Raw genomic sequence first — 20,356 nt, forward strand, 5'->3', positions numbered from 1 at the left:
CTGATTTCATGTTTAATGTTGTAGTTCACTGCTTAATCTATGACATTAAATATAAAAAATATCATATGTTATTAGCTGATAATCTGTAATATAAATACACAGATGATATAGATGTGGTATAAGAAGGTTTACAGTCATTTCATTTAAGAGAGAAAAAAAGGAGAGAAAAAACTTAAAAGGCAACCAAGGAACCGTCCCTGGCATCCCAGTTACTCACAGACATAGAAAACATAATTACATATACATACACATATACAGTACAATATGTACACATTTGTAAAATATTTCTTTCTGTAAAGTGACTAGCAGCTGACCTCTTCAATAACTGCAACAGAGTGCAGAGTTAAAAATGTATTCTGACATGTATCGAAGTTCAAGTACAAATTAGCACAAAATGCAAATACTCAAGTACTAGTATTTGAGTAAATATATTTGGTAACTTATCACTACTGAATATATGCAGGACTGAGGTAGATTCTTGGTTCAAAGCCTACTTTAAAACATAAGACTGCATGTTTTTAAGGGTCTTGTAAACTTATTTTCCCACTATTTCCTGAATCTGCTTTGTGAGTGAGGCTTAATTTAGGAATTCTGTATTACACACACACAAATTATTTCCCACATTTTATACACCTGATTACATCTCTCTCTCTCCCTGCATGACAGCCAGCGGCAGGAAATGTTTAATTTTTGATCAAGTTTTTTGCCCTTTCTACTGCAGAAAAAAACTTTTTTTTCTGTAGTTCACTGCACAGGTCTGTGGATTCCATTTATCTTCATTGGGTGCATTTTGCATTCCTGCAGAGGTGTCCAAAAATGTTCAAAAACTGGGGAAAAAAAGCATGACAAGTCAGTGATGAAAGAGGTCTTGATTGAACCACCATATGGTGCCGCCGCTGGGACCAATTATATATCACAGGACCTGTGCTTCATAAACTTCTGTACAGCCAAAAAATATTTTCTCTGATTGATTCATTGGAGTAATTGAAGAAACTGAATCACACCTGTGAACCTCTTCTTTGTTTTTAATAATTCAAGCAAAACTTATTTCAAATCTTACAGCAGACATGTAGAATTTAGTGGAGCAGTAATGTGTTTGATTTGTTTATATCATACAGTGGCCTATTTCTAATTTGTCAAATGGTGTGTTGGGAACATATACAGTATGCAAATACATACAGCACAGGGATACAAGTAGCTGGTCTATGGCTCCCAGAGGGCAGCTCAGTGCATACTCCCACTCTCCATGCAGCATTTTCCACATATCTAAATCCACTGAGACAGCTACGTACCTCCAAGTTCTAACCAGTGTTAAAATGAGTTTACTTTTTCAGTGTGACTGACTGGGGAACAAGCTGTTGAGCCAAACAGATGGGAGCATTATATTGAGAATATGGGCAGAATTAAATGAAGTTTCATTTTTTTGTTTTGCTGTACAGGGTAACAGGTGGCTGGAGACTCTGCCAGCATGCATTTGGCACTGAGGAAAGGAGAGACACAACAGCAGTCCAAGAAATAGGGGAATTGGCCTGTACCCAAACAATAAGTCACTTGCAAATCCATGTGACCAATTTGCATTAACAGTGACTTGTATTGAAAATATATCCAAGATATAAACACACTTATTCCAAAGACAGAATAGAAAGGTTTAAGTGAGTTTATTAACAAACTGTAGAGACTTTTTTTTAATTGTGTTGTTGTGTTATTTGTTATGTGTGCAGGACTCCCTGGGCAGTTTTGATACTGAGTCAATTATCCCGATGGAAAAAAGTATAGGAAAAGTAACTAAATAGACAGAGGAGCCTAGAGGAAGAATAGGAACATGTTGCTTCACAAAAGCATTTGGCTTGTATTATTGAAAAGAAGCCTACACAGATTGATCACTAGATGGCGGTAAAGGGTCATGCAAGCTGACTGGTCTGCCTTACAACAAAAACAGACACTACATCCCCAAATACAACATTTGCATCCCTATTCATCCTTATAGTTTAAAAAAAAAATCACAAGATTTGTGTGAATCATTAGGTAACTAGTTACCTTCCTTAGCTGTTAGCTGTTACGGATATCAAAATACTTCTATTAATTATATATTCCAAGCAGCTGGTTATGTTTCACCCTTGATCATACCTGACCTTAGATGTGTTTTTGTTTGGGACTACTTGGTGTAATTATGATGATGAATACTACAGTACTAAGTGGATTTATGTCATGCATGGTTCCTCACTCAGGCTTTAGATTTATGTCTTAGCCACAATTGATGCTTTGTTTGGGAATGCAATCTTTTTTTTCCTTCTTTTTTTTTAGAGAGGCTGAAGGACTAATTTCGCAGAGGGCACAGGTAAACACTGCTATTAATACAGCCACAAGTCACACACACAAATAAACATGCTTTTGCATAATTTATCACTGCAGTCCCTTCACATGACCTGCAGGGATCTTTGTACAGCTCATTACTTCTGCCTTTGATAAACCCAGTTTAATACCCCTTCCATTGTAATATTAAAACACCTTATAAGATGTGAGCAGTGGATCTGTGCACTTCTTTTGTTTCATTTTCACAGTGCCATGGACTCTGCTGTGCATTATCGTGAATTTACTTTACTTCGATATTGTTGTTTTCCATTTTAAAAATAATAGGACAAAACTACAGACTCTGTTGCCACCCTCTCATCAATGGACTACTTTGTGTATGTGTGTGTGCGGGTGGCAGGGAGGTGCTGTGGATCGAGAGGCAGCACGGCTGGGTTTGTCTTAGCTGCCCTCCCAGTCCTGCCCATTTTTTAGACTTTTATCACATTCCAGGGAGGAGGCCCTCAAGCCAAAAATGAGGGGTTTAGGTACTTTTTTGGACAAATGTTTACCTGAAACATTTTAGGGTTAAGAAATCAATAGTCACTGATAATTGCCATTTCCAGACAGATTAAGATTGGAAAGGAAGTGTAAGGTCAGGTTGGTTAATGAAATACTTAGCTTGAAAAGGGTTGAATTTGACCCAAACACAAGAGGAGGGTTAGTGTGTGTCAGCAGAATATTGAACTTGGGAAGACATGACCCTGGGAGCTTAGGACCCTGGGGAAGACTTTGGGAACTTAGGACCTGCAGAATATAGGAATCTAAGAACATAGGCACTGCAGAACAGAGGACTTTAGGAACTTAGGACCATATATACAATGTTCTCTATAGACCATTTTTTCTCCAACTCAGACTTTCTGCCTTGTCATTTAAGGAAAAGTAGCAGTTTGGCTACTAATAACGTGATGACATTAATTGCTTTGTTCTATTTGCACGTCCCAGTAAGCCATGACAGTGTGACAGTGAGGCAACATGCACAAAGGACCCTAAAACTGAAGCAGCTGAAAGGAATTCAGCTTTAATTATGTTTAACGCCTACACCTGTGTTTTTCCTTCTGTGACATGTCAAAACGTCCTCTTTGAAAAAAAATGCTTACTCTTTTTCAGATGTAGTCATAATGCAATTATATTTGCCCTTCTCTTTGAAATCTGTTATATATGAATGCCTTATTATTTTCACATGTGTAGACTGTTAAAGGGGCTGCTCTTCGTTAAAATTGACACATTCTGGGGTTTCTTTCCTTTTCTATAAAATGACAATGTGTCAGAATTAAGCACACCTTATTTTGAAGTGAGACCAAACTGATATGTTGTACTAAAATTGGTGAAATAAACACCATATGCTCAACAGATTGGCAGAATAGAAGCCTCAGGCACTTGTGCAACAAAACAGGAAAGAGAGAAAACACCTTTTTTTGTTCTTGTGATGTTAAAATTGACATTTCTTGCCTGTAGTCCAACAACACCACAAAGAAATATGTACATGATATTGTAGCTTCTTAAAAACATTTTAAACACTGATCCATATGAGATGCACACATAAACAATGCTACTCCTGCAGCATTCACTGAGTGAAACTTGTTATTGCATCTGCTACCAAAGAGATATGATGGGCCAGCAACCTTTTGCTCCCTGCAGTATCTCCACACATTTAAAGCCATTCCCAGTCTTTGTGTCGCTGACTGAAAATATGTTGATCCTTGCAGCTTTTGTTACTAATCTTGTCTAATTTAATTTAACATACAATTCTTCCTGCAGTCTTCTAATCCTCAAATAGCAACATCTGCTCTTAGGGATCCTATATCTTCCAGAATCCCCTCTTCCAGCCAGTCAGAATCAGAATTGCTCATTCCTGCTACTGATGTTCACTTGACCGATATTCTCCGCTCAGAGATAATTGCAGTGCCTCGGCTGCAGATTAATTCACAGAAAAATTCAATTTCCTAGATGCGGTTTGCAGCCAACACTCTCATGACATTTCCTCTGTCATATAAGTGTCAGTCTCCTCATAGATTCTGCAGTTTAATTTGCATTTTACAAGGATGCTTCACTGCTGAACCATGACCTCCCCAGCCCGCTATACTTCCATCATATATATATATATATATATATATATATACACACACCCAGTATAGCATGCTTGTGCTAGATAGTGTACCATGCAAGGTGTTTTTACCTTAAGTCTCTCAGCATGTTCACACAAAGTATCTTGTGTACAAATATGTATTATGAAGAGATTATGCGATCATTTTTTCAGCAGCAGCCAGTCACTGTGCAGTAGCTCTTTTCTTCCTTTGTGCTGTTAAAGCCAAATTTATTATCTATTTGCCTTTTGTTTTCAGGTTTTATCTGTGTGTAATATTTCAGTTGCAGTCCAGGAAAAATGCCAGACATTTGAGTTTGTCCCTTGAAATACAATGTCAATGGTTGTGGGCTGCAAGTGATTAGCCTTTCTGATCCCAAACAGAATAAAAGCCTCTCACTCACTTAATAAAACATTTTTTACCTTAAGTATGAATACCTTAAAAAACAGGAATGAGTAGTGAAGTGAAGTAATGACTGAAAATTGATTATATATTATAGTTTACATTTCAAGCTATCCATGCTTGGCTGTAACGAAAATGTCAAACCACATAATGACAGAAATTAGGGCTAAGTGTCACTTTCTTCTTTTGGTTTTCTTATTTAATTCTTGGAAGCAACAAGAAGGATGTAAGCAAAAAATAGTTCTCCATTTTATTCCTCTTAATAAACTAAAACACATATTGTGGAGCACATTGATAAACCCATTTCACATCTCATCTAGCCACCCTTGTTATGAAAAAGCACCAAAGATTGCTGCATTGGTGTTTTTGTTACATACATAGGTTCTGTGTGGTTGCAAAATTAATGATTATTACTTCTTCTAGCGGCTGTTGGTATAAGTGTAAGATTATACTGAAAAATCAAATCTATCATCTAAACCATTATCACCCCAAAACATCTGCTGATGGGCTTTCTGCTTCCATGTTACCTATATTTTTTTCTTTATAATGATGAAGAGAAAGCAGTAAAGGGGAAACAAAAGAAAATGTAAGGCTATGATAAACAACATTAAATAATTTTATTATGAGCCATGCTCAATGCAATTTATTTAATTAATTTACTGCCCACTACAAAATCTTTGGATTATTTTGGTTAACAGGGTCATGATTTCTGGAAAGAGACGTTGCTGCTGAGGTTTTCAAATGAGAAGGTATGCATCTGCAACTCAAACCAAAACAACCTAGATTGATAAATAGCACTACAGGTGAAAGGGAATATATGTATTTTAATTCTGGGGTGAACTGTCCCTTTAATCATGACAACGGGTTTATCAGCCGTCCTCTGCTAAATCTCTCCAAACTGTGTCTTCCTCTGCTAATGGCAGGAAATGTGACACACGTATTAGAAATTGTCTGGCAACACTTGTTACTGGACGAGGTTTAAATGGCAACATGTCCTCTGATGTGGTCTGGCAGAGGACGGAGAACTTTGTTTGATGGAGGAAACTGGGCAAAACCGTTTGGCAGATAGTTTAGACACCCAAAAATAGTAAGCTGATTCAAATGTGTCCTCAAGAGTATCACTGAATGGGAGTAAAAAGGAAAATTGTTATCATAGAGAGAATTTTCTGTTCTCATTCAACCGAGTGAACGTCTTAACAAGCTCGGAAAGTTTTTTTTTTCCATCCTACAATTGGCAGCAAAAACTTTTACAATAGATTGATGATTGTGTAAAGACAAGTGTATCCATTATAACCATGTCTTAAAATCACATCATGTGAAATTAGCCATTTTTCATCTTCATGTTAGAGCTGTCCATGTGTTTCATCTTGTAAGCTGTGCCCTTGAAATGAGCCAGTAAGGAAAGTGATATATTGACTTTGACAAGTTAAAAGCAACTCCTTCTGGCGGGGCACATTGAGGGTATTCAGGGGAGGAAGCACTGTCTCCGCCAGAATCTGTCGAAAACTCCTTGAACTTGTCCCCATGAACTTCACACATAAAAAGGACCTTTTGAACTCTCCAGCTGAGTGGAGTGCATCAGCCAAATCATCCAAACCAGTGGAGCAGAGACACATCTAATGGTGCTAAGACATTCTGACTTGTCTCAGCTGTGTTCTGGGTGAGGAGCGTTGCAGTCTATTGCCACACTTTCTCTGTGATAACAGTGGTAAAAACAGAAGAAGATTAATACCCAGTTGTAAAAACAAATGTTTCATGCAACAATTGCAGTGCATTGAATCATGTAATGGCAGTATACAAACAAAACTGATTTGGATTACGAGGCGATTCTATTTAAAGAGGTAACGACAAGAGAGTAGAAGCAGTTAGAAAGTGCTTATTAAAATAGACAGAATATATAAAATTGTAAACAAGTGAGTGGTGGCCTGGTGGCTTAGAGGTTTGAGGGTGCATACTTGTGCAGCGACCAGCAGCAGGTGTGGGCACTGTGTTTGACTGATGATGATGATGATGATGATGACAGGGTGACAGTAACAGTACATATTGTACTTGTGAGCTAGTTTGCAGCATTGGCCTGGTCCTGATGCTGCATTATTGTGACTGTTATGACCTGTTGATGGTGATGCATACTACTTTCAAAATGGTTTACAATATTAAGGGATGTTTGCCATATTTAATGCTCATTGAATTATTATTGGTCCTATGAAGTTATGGCGGACACGTGGTGCAAGGTGCAAGTCACGCTGTGTTCAGATTAATGTCAACTGTGTATGTTTTTTGTGTCATATTGTTTGTGCTTTTATATGTTTTTACAATTGCTGTAACACAAACTGCCCTCTGAGACAAATAACAAAGTTGAATAGAACTGAATTGAATTGAATTGAGTTCTGGGGGCTGATCACGGGCCATGATGTTCCCAGTATGAGTCTGGACCTTTGTTTCAATTCATCTTTCCATCTCTCTTCCCTCATGCCCTGTCAAAGGCCTTAAATGCTACATTTTGAGCAAACATTTTAGTTAAGCTTCTTTGAGGCCTTGAGGAAGGCTGATTCAAATTCTAGGTGCAACATCAGCTAATGCCGTCATATTTAGTTTTGAACATTCAAGAGTTCCTGCTTGGAGGACCTGAGGCTTGTCCCAGTGATGATTAGAGGGGATAACTATTTTGACCATGTCATGCTAATACTTTGTAAGTCAAGGGTAAATTGTTTAAATTAAACAGGAGTACAATGGGGTGGGATGAAAGGGTCTATTGACAATAAATGGGCCCAAGTACAGCAATTTATTTACTGACTTATATAACTGATAACATAACTTGTGTATTTACATATCTATATGTGTGTGTGTGTGTGTGTGTGTGTGTGTGTGTGTGTTTGAATACATACATTGTGGGAGCTCACATCTGAAAATAAACATTATGGTATGCACTAACTATGTTAGAAATTGTATTCGTTTCTCAAAAAGGGCACAAAACACAATATTGCCAGTTTATCCACTGTAATATCAAGTGTCCCTAGTGTGTGAAATCTTACCTGAATGCGCATGCGCAAAGATGATTGCCAACTACTGTCTTAGTTATCCGACTGTAATTGTCGCGGTAGTTTTCCTTTTTGAGAAAGCAACTGAGGTTTAAGGAATTATGTGTGGATGTTTTTTGAGAAAATCTTTGGATAAAACACCTCGATGCTGACCAGCCGTTTTACACCAAACCTCTGGTAAAAAATAATCAGATTTGACATCGAGTGGTTCTCCAGGAAAAAACTAAACATGCTAACTGCTAACGTTAGCTTGTCAGTTAGGACGCTTTAATTCGCTTCCAGTGTGTTTTACTTCTCGAAGAGGATTGTACTTGGTCAAGTTTTGTCTTTTAGCATCTTAAACATCTTTCTGAGATGATTACCAAACATGACACAACAGGACAAGGTGGACTTCGTTAGCTCAGCAGAGCTAACATAGCTAACGTTAGCCAAATTTACAGCGCATACAAACGGGAATCGTCACTACGGTCACAGCAGCAGCTTATGGAGGACAGGTAGGTGCCCAGTGGGCTTGTCACCCTTTGTAACCTGTTCACTTTATCTTGTTTTTGGTTTTAAACATGGGAAGAAGGCAATGACCTAAACATACAAAAATTGGTAAAAAGTTACACCCTAACTAACTAACTAACCCTAACCCTGTGAAATACGCCACAAAAAAGTAATGTCGATCCAGGTTTTAAAAGGTTAAACAGTGTGGGAAATGTGAAATTGCACACTAACGAATTGAAAAAAAATGCTATGTGTTGTAAAACTAGTTGTTGTCTCGCCAATACTGTCAAAATATGAGCATTTATGGAGACAGGACTGTGTGTAAGCATGTGCAGTTCGACATGTGTGGGTATCTCAAAGTGTATACTGTCTCTTGTCTCTAGGTGAATACTGTACATGAAATATTCTACATATTTTTTCTATTTAAAAATATGTGATCTCTGGCAAGGATTGTTCACTAGAGAGTAATAGAAGTAAGCAGTTATTTTAGTCGATCATGGATGGACAAGAAAACCATAGTTCAGCAGCTGCTACATAAATCACCTATCACCCTAAACCATAGACACAAGCCATGGTATTTTGCTCTATTAGGGCAGCATTTATTATGTGATGGGAATCATTGATCTCGTTTAGAAGCGGTCCTGAATGTAGCAGTTGTCATTAAAAGAAATTGCCAGAGTTGAGCAGGATACAGTTGGCTGCATGTTGACCATGAAATGTTTATAACCACACAGCCTCACTGCCTCTCTGCCATGACAAATGCATGTAAATGCCTCATTTACAGCAAACATGAATTTATGAACTGGTGTCTGCTCATTATTCTCTATGTGTCTCTTCTCTCACACATGTATACACATGTACACACACCACACACACGTCTGTCATGGTCAAGGATTATGCGGTTTCCTTCATACTGTATGTTGCAGCACTTGAATATCAATAAGGTCTGAGCTTTCCTATCCCTTTTTTATGTGTGAGCTATATACTCCTAATTAAAAGTAGATAAGACTAAGAGTGTATTATCAGTTTAATGTTTTGTGAGAAAGGTTTAAATGTGATATTTACTGTGGAGGAGATGCCCGTTAATTCAGGTCAGATTTTTATCTTTGTGATCATTCAGGATTGGCACCATAAAACATTTCTTTCCTCCTGAGTGATGAACCCCCTCTCTTTTAGTCATTAATCATGCTCTAATTATTCAGGTGATTTACTTTGAGGGCTAATGACCACAGGGAGAGAAGGACAGGCTCTTGAGTTTATCATAATCTGATGCATTATTTACAGAAACTGTCATACTGATCTGAGGCGAGTTAAACACAAGTCAATAAGTAATTAGGCAAGTTAGGGCTTTATTACAGTGAAGTAGAATGCAACAGATAATATTCAATAGTGTACTGTACTGCAAATATTAGGTGTTAGGTATTAGGTATGAATGTTTAACTGAATAGCAGGTGGCGCCTTGTATGGTAACCTCGGGCACCAGTGTATGAATGTGTATATCCGTGGATGAATGTGATAAAGTGGTGTAAAAGCACTTTGAGTGACCTGAAGACTAGGAAGGTGCTATACTAGTGCAAGTCCATCAATTTACCTGTACTCTTAAACATAATTGAGTATTATTATTGCAGTATTGGTACTTTAACTTAAAGGAATTGAAAACTTCCTTCTCACTGTTATATTGTTGTGAACTATATGCTTTTTAAAATGATGTTTGGTAGCCTGCAGAGGCTTCAGTTTTATAGCATGACTGATGATGTGCTTAAGTTATAAAAAAGCGAACTGGCTTCCTGTGTTTTGATGATGGGAGTATTCAGGCAGCGTTCTCGAATGCTGACAGGTGGCAGCATTGTGGCAGGAAGAGGGTCGGGCAAATGGGATGCAAAAGACTCCAAGGTGCTGTCTCATTCTTCTTATAAAGCTCATTTGTCAACACTTTGTTGGCTGCTTTGTGCACAATCACACGTCACAGAGCGCTGCAGGATCTTCAGACTCACACTGTGTTGATTGGAGGTGCAGAGTGAAGCGTCTCCTACAGGTACGCTGTTAAGATTAAACTCCAGCTGTTATGATGACATCACTCAGTGGTGAATCACTGGATTCAGGTTGGAGGAAAATTAGCAGGTGCTGCACATCACCTCAGCTTGAGTGCGATTGTGAAAGAAGCAGATTGGCTGCATTCAAAATGTGATGCAAATGTTCTTTGCTGTCAATATGTTTTAATTAACAGACTGTTGGAAAGTGCCAGGGCAGGGAAAAAGTGATTATGAAGACAGATGATGGTTGGTTTCTTTTTCTCACCTAGAGCTACATATGAAATGACTTCAGCAGCTTTCCTACAGCTGCTGAATGAAAATATGTCTGGGAACGTAAAACGAGTACTTGATTGAAATTCTAAGAGATTTCATTGATTGTTTTTTTTTTTTGCCTTTCTGTGTCTGTGCAGAGCATAACTTGATTTGTTTCAGCTCTGCATTAAAAAAATGACAACAGGAAGATTTTCTTTGTGCATCCTGGCTTTCTATTCAGCACAATCCCTCTGTATTTTTTTATAACTTGTGAGATAATAGGGTTTTTAACTCAATTTTTCCATCGCCTCGTATTTGCTAGTGTGTGAATGTAACCTCCCACTCACCATTACTCAAATGAAACATTGACGAGGGCAAAACATTGAGGTCAAAGACAATCAGTGTGGTTACATACGTGAACAGGATTTAATCACATCTTTGTTTTATTATGAACAAAACTGTCTGTGTGAAACACCTTAGTTCAAATCTTTGACAAATGGCTGCACTGGTCACACCAGCCTCTGGGACCTAAATGATGAATTTTCTTGTTTTAGTCTGTAATGTGCTGCTTTGCTTTGACCTACATTTTGTTCATGAAGGTGAATTGAATTGCAGGAGTTTTTAAAGTTTCCATGAAATCAAAATGGATGTTTAAGGGGTTTTTTTTGTTTTTTAATTTTTAATACATATGTCATATGCTGACCAGCACTATGACAAAAAACCCAACAAATTTCGTATTTATTTATAGGTATACTTAATGGTATTTTAGAATGTATAATTTCCTGGGAAACAATTAAAACATGTTGATGACTTTTCCTGTACTCTGGAGCATAAATTAAGTTTGCATCTCCAGAGGGAAGTGGCATCTCTTATACATACCCTCTGTGTGTGAAAATCTAAAAACGCCCCCATCAGCCTTAACTGTATTCTGTGCTTAGTACTTAGCAAATGGTAGCATGCTAACATGCTAAACCAAGATAGTAAAGATTGGAGACATTATACCAGCATAGCATCAGTGTGTTAGCTGTTTACTTTTAGTCTTGTTCTTTTTTTCTTTTTCTTTTTTTTTTTTTGTTCTTTTCTCTCCCACCTTTATTTATTGCACAATGAAGTCAGATTTGCTCTGCCCTGTTGGCTCAATACTTTGCTGGTGGATTTTAATGACTCCTCCTCAATGATATCAGTTAATTGTGGTTATGAGTCTTGATGACTGAACACTGTTCTGTACTCATGCACCTTCCTGTCGCTTGTAAAATTGGTATAAGATGATTAGTCTTTTATCGTTATCCTCCTGACCTCAAATTGATTCCTGTGTATTTTTGCATCCTGAGACTGTTATTCAAAGTGACTTAATGAGCTTTGTTTATTTAGGAACAACAACCCAACAGGAAATATCTGCACTATATGTGGCACTGTCTGCCAGCTGCACTCAGTTCACTCTCACCACCACTGCCAATAGAGGTCAATAAAGACGTGATCTTTTCCGTGTTCCATTGGTCCCTCGTCCCTCATGGAGCTGTCAGGCTCGCCTTTTCTCTCAAGGTTAATTTCATTTGAACTACAGCAGCTCTTGTACTGGCTTGCTGCTTGTCTGTTTTAAGGTCCTGTCTTTATTGATTGCTGTGAAATGAAATTATGCCTCACTGTAAAGTGGGACTGAGCCCTGTTGGACACAGTTAATGATCCTCTCATAGCAGTTCATATACCCTACCTCATTTCTTTTTTCCTTTCTTTTATAGGTTCACTCCACCAACTTGTAGTTAGAGCTAATGCGTTTTATCTTTAGTGATAACAGTGGACTTCATGCACGCTCTTCATGGTTTCCACCTGTACAGATGAACACAGTTTACAAATTGAATTTTGTGTTGTTAGCACTGATTATTGTAAAAGCCCTTTGTGCTCATGGGTAGGAATATAAAAGCTTTTATGTTATGTAGGTTACAGCTTCACAGAGCCCCTCAAAGTCCAGAAAGATGATATTTTTTCATGCTGTGTACACAAGATAATTAATTATGTTTTATGCACAAGATAATTAATTTGTGTGCACCGTAAAAAAAAAAAAATCAGCTGAAGTAAAAAGCTAATGTTAAGACTATAAATGAACTACACCACAGTTGCATGACTGTCTTAACACCCCTATTGCTACGAGGCTGTAAAGACGTATTTGGGGTGATGGCGTTCTGTAGTCCCCTTTAGTCACTTGTTAGCAGCCGTCTTTTTTAAGACATGAAAAGGCTTCATAAGTCACAAGTGCGGTATTTACCGACATATTTTATGTCAAAGAATAAAACATAAACTAGCACTCTTGAGCTTATTTTAGGCACTTTGACTGTGAGGTGAGGCAACCAAGAGTGCTGAAATGCCAACTTATTTCTGTGTTTTAGGATTCATTTCTGCTCAACTCTGTTTTTGTGGGTACACTATATTGATCCAAAGTAAAGTAACTGCAACTATTGGATGGATTGCATGGTCTTTAATCCAGATGTTCGTGTTGCCCAGAGGAGGAATCCTAATATATGTATTGCCATACAATTTAGTACAGACAATCATGTTTTCCCTGAGGATGAGTTGTAATAATCTTTGATTCAAGTTAATGCTTTACTTTGTATTTAGTGTCATTTGGCTAATTTTAGCATGCTGGACTGGTATGAATAGTAGCATTGTAGTATTGTCATTATGAGCATGTTAGCATTTAGCTAAAAGTTCTTCTGTGTCTAAGTACGGCTTCACATAGCTGCTAGCATTAACACATGGACTAGCAAAGTGACCTTATTGAATAACAGCCATAAAAGCCATTTATTACCCTTTACAACATGCTGACAGCTTTCAAGATCCAAGCAAAGTGTACACAGTGAAGAAAAGCTCTCCCGTGACTGAAGTTCGTCCTTTTATTCTAACAAAAACAAAATGCTTTACTTGGAGGAAAGGAGAAGGTATTGTAGGTAAAGGACAAACAAAAACCAGGCGGATGACGTTGCTGCTGGGTTCGGTGCGGCTGCTGGTGGCCTTCTCTCTGGTGTTTACGCCTGTGTTTGCTGAAGTTTGTTTGACTCAGGAGTTTAGCTGCTCCCAGGGCTTGTGTGTGCCTGAGGACCGTGTGTGTGATTTCACTGACAACTGTGGAGATGGCAGCGACGAGAAAGACTGTAAGTAAAGCTGAGAAATATATAGTATAATAATAACATAATCATGATTTGGCATTATTTCAGATTTTAACTGACAAAGAGAGTCAATTTCCTTAGTAACAAAGGTGCGCTGCATGGATAAATTGGTTATAACATATCTTTGATGTGTCATTATGACATTTCACGCATAATCATAAAGAGTATTTTGAACTGACATTATTAACATTTTATTTCACAAGAAAGAATTAGGTAAATCCTGTGACAGGACAGGATAATAGATGCCTGTCATGCTGATTTTTTTTTTATTATTAACAGCTTTTCTTTCTTGACAATTAAGATAATGTTGACGAAGGTCATGTATTTACATTTACATTAGGAAAAGGAAACATTGTATTGTTAATTGTTATTTTGAAGTTTCATATTTTTTTATATTTTAAAGTTCTGGCATTGATTAAACCCTTCAAAACTCATATTTGTTCTTCTAAATGATATATTTATCAGTCTTTTCCATAAAAAAAAACTGTCATGTTTGGGATGACTGTCATAAAATGCTTTCGAAAGTAACAGTAACAGTATGCACGGATCATAAATATGCAATTTAGTCCCACCCCTCAGCCGCTCACCTGCATCTTGAGTATTCCTGATCACCTTCGACTCTGCTCTTTAAATACACAAACTTCTGCTTTTAAACAGCAATAGATGATATAAGCTTTCAGCTTTACTAGGCTATTAAACTGCTAGTAATGTGTTGCTGATGTTATTGAAACGTCTCTCCCGGTTGGCACCTCTGACAAGTTCAAGTAAAAGTGAAACCTCAATTGTAAAATGCGTTGCTACGCCTGGCTTATTCTCTGATACCTGGCCAAGTTGATGGGATTTGTTCCATAGTGTTATGAGTAACACAGCCCTCTAAGTCTGAATCTGTGTTTCTGAGACTGTCGTTGGTACACTGCAGTTCCAGTGTGGAAATGCTCAGCCATGGTGGCGGCGTTGACTGCTTATAATATGTTCTGTAGCATATAAAAAACACCATATGGACACGTTAACAAGATTAACACCTTGATTTTCACTGGTGGGGGTCTTTAACAAAACAGGTACAAATACCATGGCAACCAAAAGAGGCAAGTAAATTAAATTACAAGAGGCCTCTGGGAAGATATTCAATTCTTGACATATCTTAAAATATGATGAAATGATAATGTAATTCTTTGTTTCATCATTGGTAATCCTGTCTGGCATACTTCTGGAAATACAGTATTATCTCTGATGTTTTACAGTCCCTCATTGCACATTTTGCCATAAAGTCAAAGAAGATTAAGACAAGATGCTTTAAAATTAAATGAGAAACCACTTTTTTTCTGAGCTCTTCTGAGTTAATTACTCTTTATTGTGCATTGACCCCGCATCTTAATCCCAAAACACAGATTCATGGTAAATTATACTTCAGGGTGAAACACAAAAGAGCAAAAGTGAAAAGAATCCTTTTTTTGTCGTTGAAGGCTCCAGATATAAGAGGTGTGACTTTGAGGAGGGATTCTGTGACCTGAGCTCGGAGTCGCTCTCTGTATGGACCAGAAAAAATGAAGTCCTGGGGCTCAAACATGACCACAACAACAAATCAGGTATGGGCATCTGATATCTGTCATGTGGGACATACTGTAGATCAATTTTAAATTCACAACTTTATTCATATGTTTTATGCATGCACCTCCACACTTCTCCACCCTCTCCTCTAGCACATTTCCTGTCCCTTTTACCTGTCCCTGGAACCAGAGCAACTGCAGACCTGAACAGCCCTGTCTTCCTGCCCAGTCAGACTTGCCAGGTAACGACATTCTCTTTTTGCATGAATGCAAAACCATCAACAACCACATTGCAACAACTGATGATATCTTCGTTGCATTTTTATTAAACAGATGAGTTTCTACCATTATGTTTGGGCAAAACGTGGAGATCTTCAGGTCTTGGTACAGGATCACACTTTGGGTCAGAGCACAGAGGTGTGGAAACACGTCACACAACCACGGATGGAAATGTGGCAGCGGACAGTGATTACGTTTTCCAGCAATCACAGCTTTCAGGTCTGTAACATCACCAATTACTGGTTCTTAGATGTAAAGTATATGAACACTGAATAGAAAAAAATATCTGATGTAAATCATGGTATGTGGTGCTCTATCACCCTCAAGTAATGTTGCATCTTAGGTCCCACACACATCGAACCGACATCAAGAAACTACCAATGTTACCATAAGTCGCATGTGTCTCAGCCAAAAAGTTGCACAGGAACACACACAAAAATGACCTAGGATATTTTTGTTTTTATTTTATTTTATTTTATTTTATTAAAAAGGGACCATGTACAGTTTAAAAATAAATGTCACCATTTGATGCACTGTACCAGATTATAGCTTAGAGCTAAGTCGTATCTGCAGTCCCGCGGCAGGTCAGAAAAAAAATACACAGCACAATGACAATGATCTTCTGTGCCCGTGTTAAAGGAAATAACTCTCTATAGTAGCAGGCAACAGGACTCTATATTTGTCATTACGAAATGACTGCCAGGATGGATTCAAAATGCTAGTTAGGCAGTTAGCACATAAACACAACAACACAACCTGATATTGGAAGAACAAATGATATGATGTAAAAACGATAATGAACTGCCTCTGTTAATGAGATCAATGGCTAGAAAAATAATCTTGCCCACTATAACAAGTTTGTGTCTATCTCACGCTCTCGACTTTGGGAGTTTGTTTGGTTTCCTCACATCTGTTTCTCACCTCATGCACTAAGCTGAACTCTCAATCAGAGTGATTTCATTGACGATTCAACATGCTGAAAGGAAAAAAGCAGACAAGGGCTGACTAGTGTCTAGGGTGCAGGACACACCACAAAAACTAGGATGACAGATGCTCACATGTGGCCTGACCATTGGTAGTGTGTCAGCTTGGAGGGTCAGGGCCTTTACCTAAAGTATGATTAGCCAATAAATACATTGTGCAGTCTGTTACATCTGCTCCACATAACCCCACTCAGGTTTTGTTAATCCTCAATCAAGTTATATTACTTTAGGCCCAAAAGATGCAACTCTTCCTTGCTCTCTGGTTTCAAACTGAAATCTAAAAGGACTGTCTTTGTACGCTATTTATATCAGAATACTTTTTTGTTATTTTAGCTTAACATAATATACTTTAAAATGAAAAAAAGCTTAATGTCAAAGGTAAGCAGCCTGATTTTGTTATGGTGCCCAATATCCCAGAAACTCCTATAACTTGGTGGGATATGAAAGGAGAACATTTAGAACTAAACATGCTTAATATTTTTGAATGCACTATTGAAATGGAGAAGTTGTTTAATCTTTGAAAAACATTTCAGTTGCATACGTGGCTTTCTCTGTAACACTAATTTAATGGGCACTTTTAGTCGAAAGTAGGTAGATTAGCTAGAATGATTTCTTGTACTCTAATTGCATATTATGAAAAGTAGTATATGTAGCATGTAATATAAACAGTCAGTGTCTTTATTAAACAAGGACTCTGCACAAAAATATTTATCTCTAAGTGTAAGAGATGATTCATGCCAGATTTAGCTATTAGTTTATTTCCATCTGCAGTCCCTGCAGGCAATTAAACACAGAACAATCACTAAAAACATTCATTTACATGAAACAGGAATACACGGTATTTATCACACTTAATATCTACAAACACACATCAACATATAAATAGCAGCACATTCAGCCAATACAACTATAAAAAATACAATTCATTACAGGTAAAAACATAAATCACAGTCCGATTAATGTTGACATAACTGCTCAATGTCCATGTTTTTCCAACATGGGAAAAAAGATAAAGAAAAAAAAATGTTACTACATCTATGAGATCATCGCAAACATGATTATAAATGAATGATAATGCTGTATGTTATTATGTCAATGTCATGGTTACTGCTTGTATCTGGTGCCCTTACGTGGCCCAAAAATCTAAAGATTTTTATCAGGATGTATAGCATACATCTTAGACTACTGGCCAATGACTGACCTTAATAAATAATAATATATTGTGTTATTAGTTTTTATTCCATGCGAAGAAATACCATTTGAGACATAAATTATAAGTTTCCTTGAGACTGATAAAGTCGTCACAGCAGAAATGAACAGCACAACAGGAGCCGTGCATGTGCAGTGAGGGTCCACTGACCCCACTGGACCCTTCGGTGGCCATCTGGAGTCCTATGAAGCCTGCTGTTAGTGTCCTTCCTACAGTACATCCTCAGACAATGTCAGTGTGTCACCCTTCTCCTCCTCTCTGCCTTCTCCATCTGTCACTATCTTCAGCCAGATCAGTTTCAAGGCATGGTAAAGAGAGGTCAGCTCTCTGCTAACATTCACTTTCCCCTCCATTAATCTACTTCCTCTTTAAAAGGCAGCTGAAGTAATTGGGTTTTTATTTACCTCGGTGTTTCGGGTGATTTCAATTTCAGTCAGTTCACTTAATGATCTGCACTTTTTCACCTTCTTAAATATCTCCAGGGGCTTGTGGTTGCACTCTAATTGTGTTGTAGAAAACAGTTTTCTTTTGACAACTTTATGAAGATTTGTGCATATAAAATATTAGCTCCACATCTATATAAGTATTTGGCCTAAAGCTTGAAAAAAAAACACACAAAAGTCTAATTTATAATGTAAGAAAATAGTTTGTGGAGCTGCTTGTATTGTTAAAAACACAAAAAAATTACATGAAAGAGACACAAACAGGCACAAAATGACAATAAATAGACAAAAAAACAAAAAGGTACAAAAAAACAAAACAACCTAAAAGAGACACAAAATGACCAAAAAAGGAGACGAAAGTACTACAAAAAGACACAACATGACTACAAGAAGATGTAAACAACAACAAATAAAGAGGCAAAACAACTGCACAATTTATTTGTCTTCTCAAAGTGGTGGTGGGACCGTCTGTATGTCTCTGATAGGGGCCCTTTGTTCTCTAATCCGTCCATGGTTGTGGGAGTCCTGGATTGTGCTGTGACCTCCGTAGGGCAGTTTGAGGCAGTGTTCTTAAATAGTGGAAGGATTAACTGTTTCTTTGTGTGTAAGCATGTAACAAGTCCTGTTAGTGTGGTTATAGCCAGCACTATTTTTGGCCACTTCTGCTATTGGATGAAGTGATGCCTTATTAGATATGCCTGTCACAAAATCAACACTGAAAACAGAATTTCTAAAAATCTTCAACCAGGAAGGAAAAAAACTCGGTTTTCAGTGACCTAAAATGCAGTTTGTATGTGGATGAAAGGCTAAATTACAAAGCCAAAGCTACATTTAAATATTTTTTAGGATTTTCCAAGTGACATTGTCTGGATTTGATAAACACATTGGTTTAAAATCCTAAATAAACCATTTTATACAGTTTATACACTAATGACTAACATCCCATGGATTGTATTACTTTATGGGCTGAAAGTCCAGGTATGGGAAATATAAGAACCCTCGCTGACAAGTATGACTAATGAAAATTGTGTATTTGAGTGCATTTTTCCATCACACATGATGACACAGTACGCCATTCGTTTAAATCAGTCATAAATGATGGGTTGTAAAACTCCACAGGTGAAGATAAAGCTGTTCTGTGGACTTTGATCAGTGCAGCTTTTATGTTAACAGCGCTGTCACTGCTAGCTGTTCCTTCATCCTCCAATTGTGAAAATATGTGGTCCATACACCAAATAAAGAAATTGTTTTAACATTGCATCAACTAAAATGTGCGTCATACGGCACCTTTTCATCTAAATTTTGCTAAGCCTTAAGCCACTATTAGCAGTGGCTTGTCTTGACTCTATTTAGGGTAGCTATGGATTCCAAATCCAAAAAATGGAAAAGTCTTGCAGGAAAAAGGAGAACTGAATAATGTGTGGGCAGATTTGTTTGCTTTCACTGCCAACGCTGCAAAGTTAAAGCACCAAATAATCATAAACAGCCCAGTGCAGAATAGCCACTTTGTGGTAAAACACATTAGTGAATACTCATTTAGAGCGATTAGTAATGTTGATATGCTCATTTTGTTACTGCTGTTTTAAAGTCAATAGCAATCTTTTGTAAATCTAGCGATTGATTAAACCATGAGGCCTTGTATATAATTTATTGCTCACTTATACTTCTGAATATGTCTTATTGTGTAAAATTGTGGGTGTCGACCTTTAAAATGACTACAAATTCAATAGTCTTACTAAAAAAACAAGCCATACATAGTATTAACAAGACTCTATTCCTAAGGCTAAATTCCCAAACCAAGAATTTCTTTTGTATATTACAAAATGCTAAAAATGACATTCAGAGCAAACAGAAAGTCACTCGAAGACTGTGTAAAAAAATGAATTTTAGTAAAGGAGAATAAATACGATTTAAGAGATATTTTTAGCCATACAAGAGGCTAAAAAAGAGATTAAAAGGAGATGTGTTAATATTGTTAGGGTTAAATTGTGGAATAATGGCAATATAAATGTAAAAATGTGCAATTCCCTTTTGGTTTCAAAAGAATGGTGTACAAAGCTATTTTTGAGGGTTACACGATTTA

The 20,356-nt window shown here is 37.4% G+C and overlaps 1 protein-coding gene across 2 annotated transcripts in view; it reads left to right on the forward strand.

Annotated features, from left to right (window-relative positions):
- Positions 1-7,936: 7,936 nt before the first annotated feature.
- Positions 7,937-20,356, forward strand: part of malrd1 (MAM and LDL receptor class A domain containing 1) — a 78,180-nt gene continuing 65,760 nt past the window's right edge. Inside the window, exons 1-4 of one of the 2 annotated variants that reach the window (XM_088072125.1) lie at positions 7,937-8,370; positions 15,275-15,397; positions 15,512-15,600; positions 15,692-15,856. In XM_088072125.1, the coding sequence (XP_087928251.1) occupies positions 15,692-15,856 (165 nt within the window). In that variant the 5' untranslated portion in view covers positions 7,937-8,370; positions 15,275-15,397; positions 15,512-15,600. Of the gene's footprint in view, positions 8,371-13,498; positions 13,797-15,274; positions 15,398-15,511; positions 15,601-15,691; positions 15,857-20,356 lie in introns of those variants that run through there. The other variant, XM_042510908.2, reaches the window with a different exon arrangement.

Source organism: Plectropomus leopardus, chromosome 21 (genome assembly GCF_026936395.1).
Source record: "Plectropomus leopardus strain MGB_pleo_1.0 chromosome 21, ASM2693639v1, whole genome shotgun sequence".
In the NCBI taxonomy this organism is placed as follows: Eukaryota; Metazoa; Chordata; class Actinopteri; order Perciformes; family Serranidae; genus Plectropomus; species Plectropomus leopardus.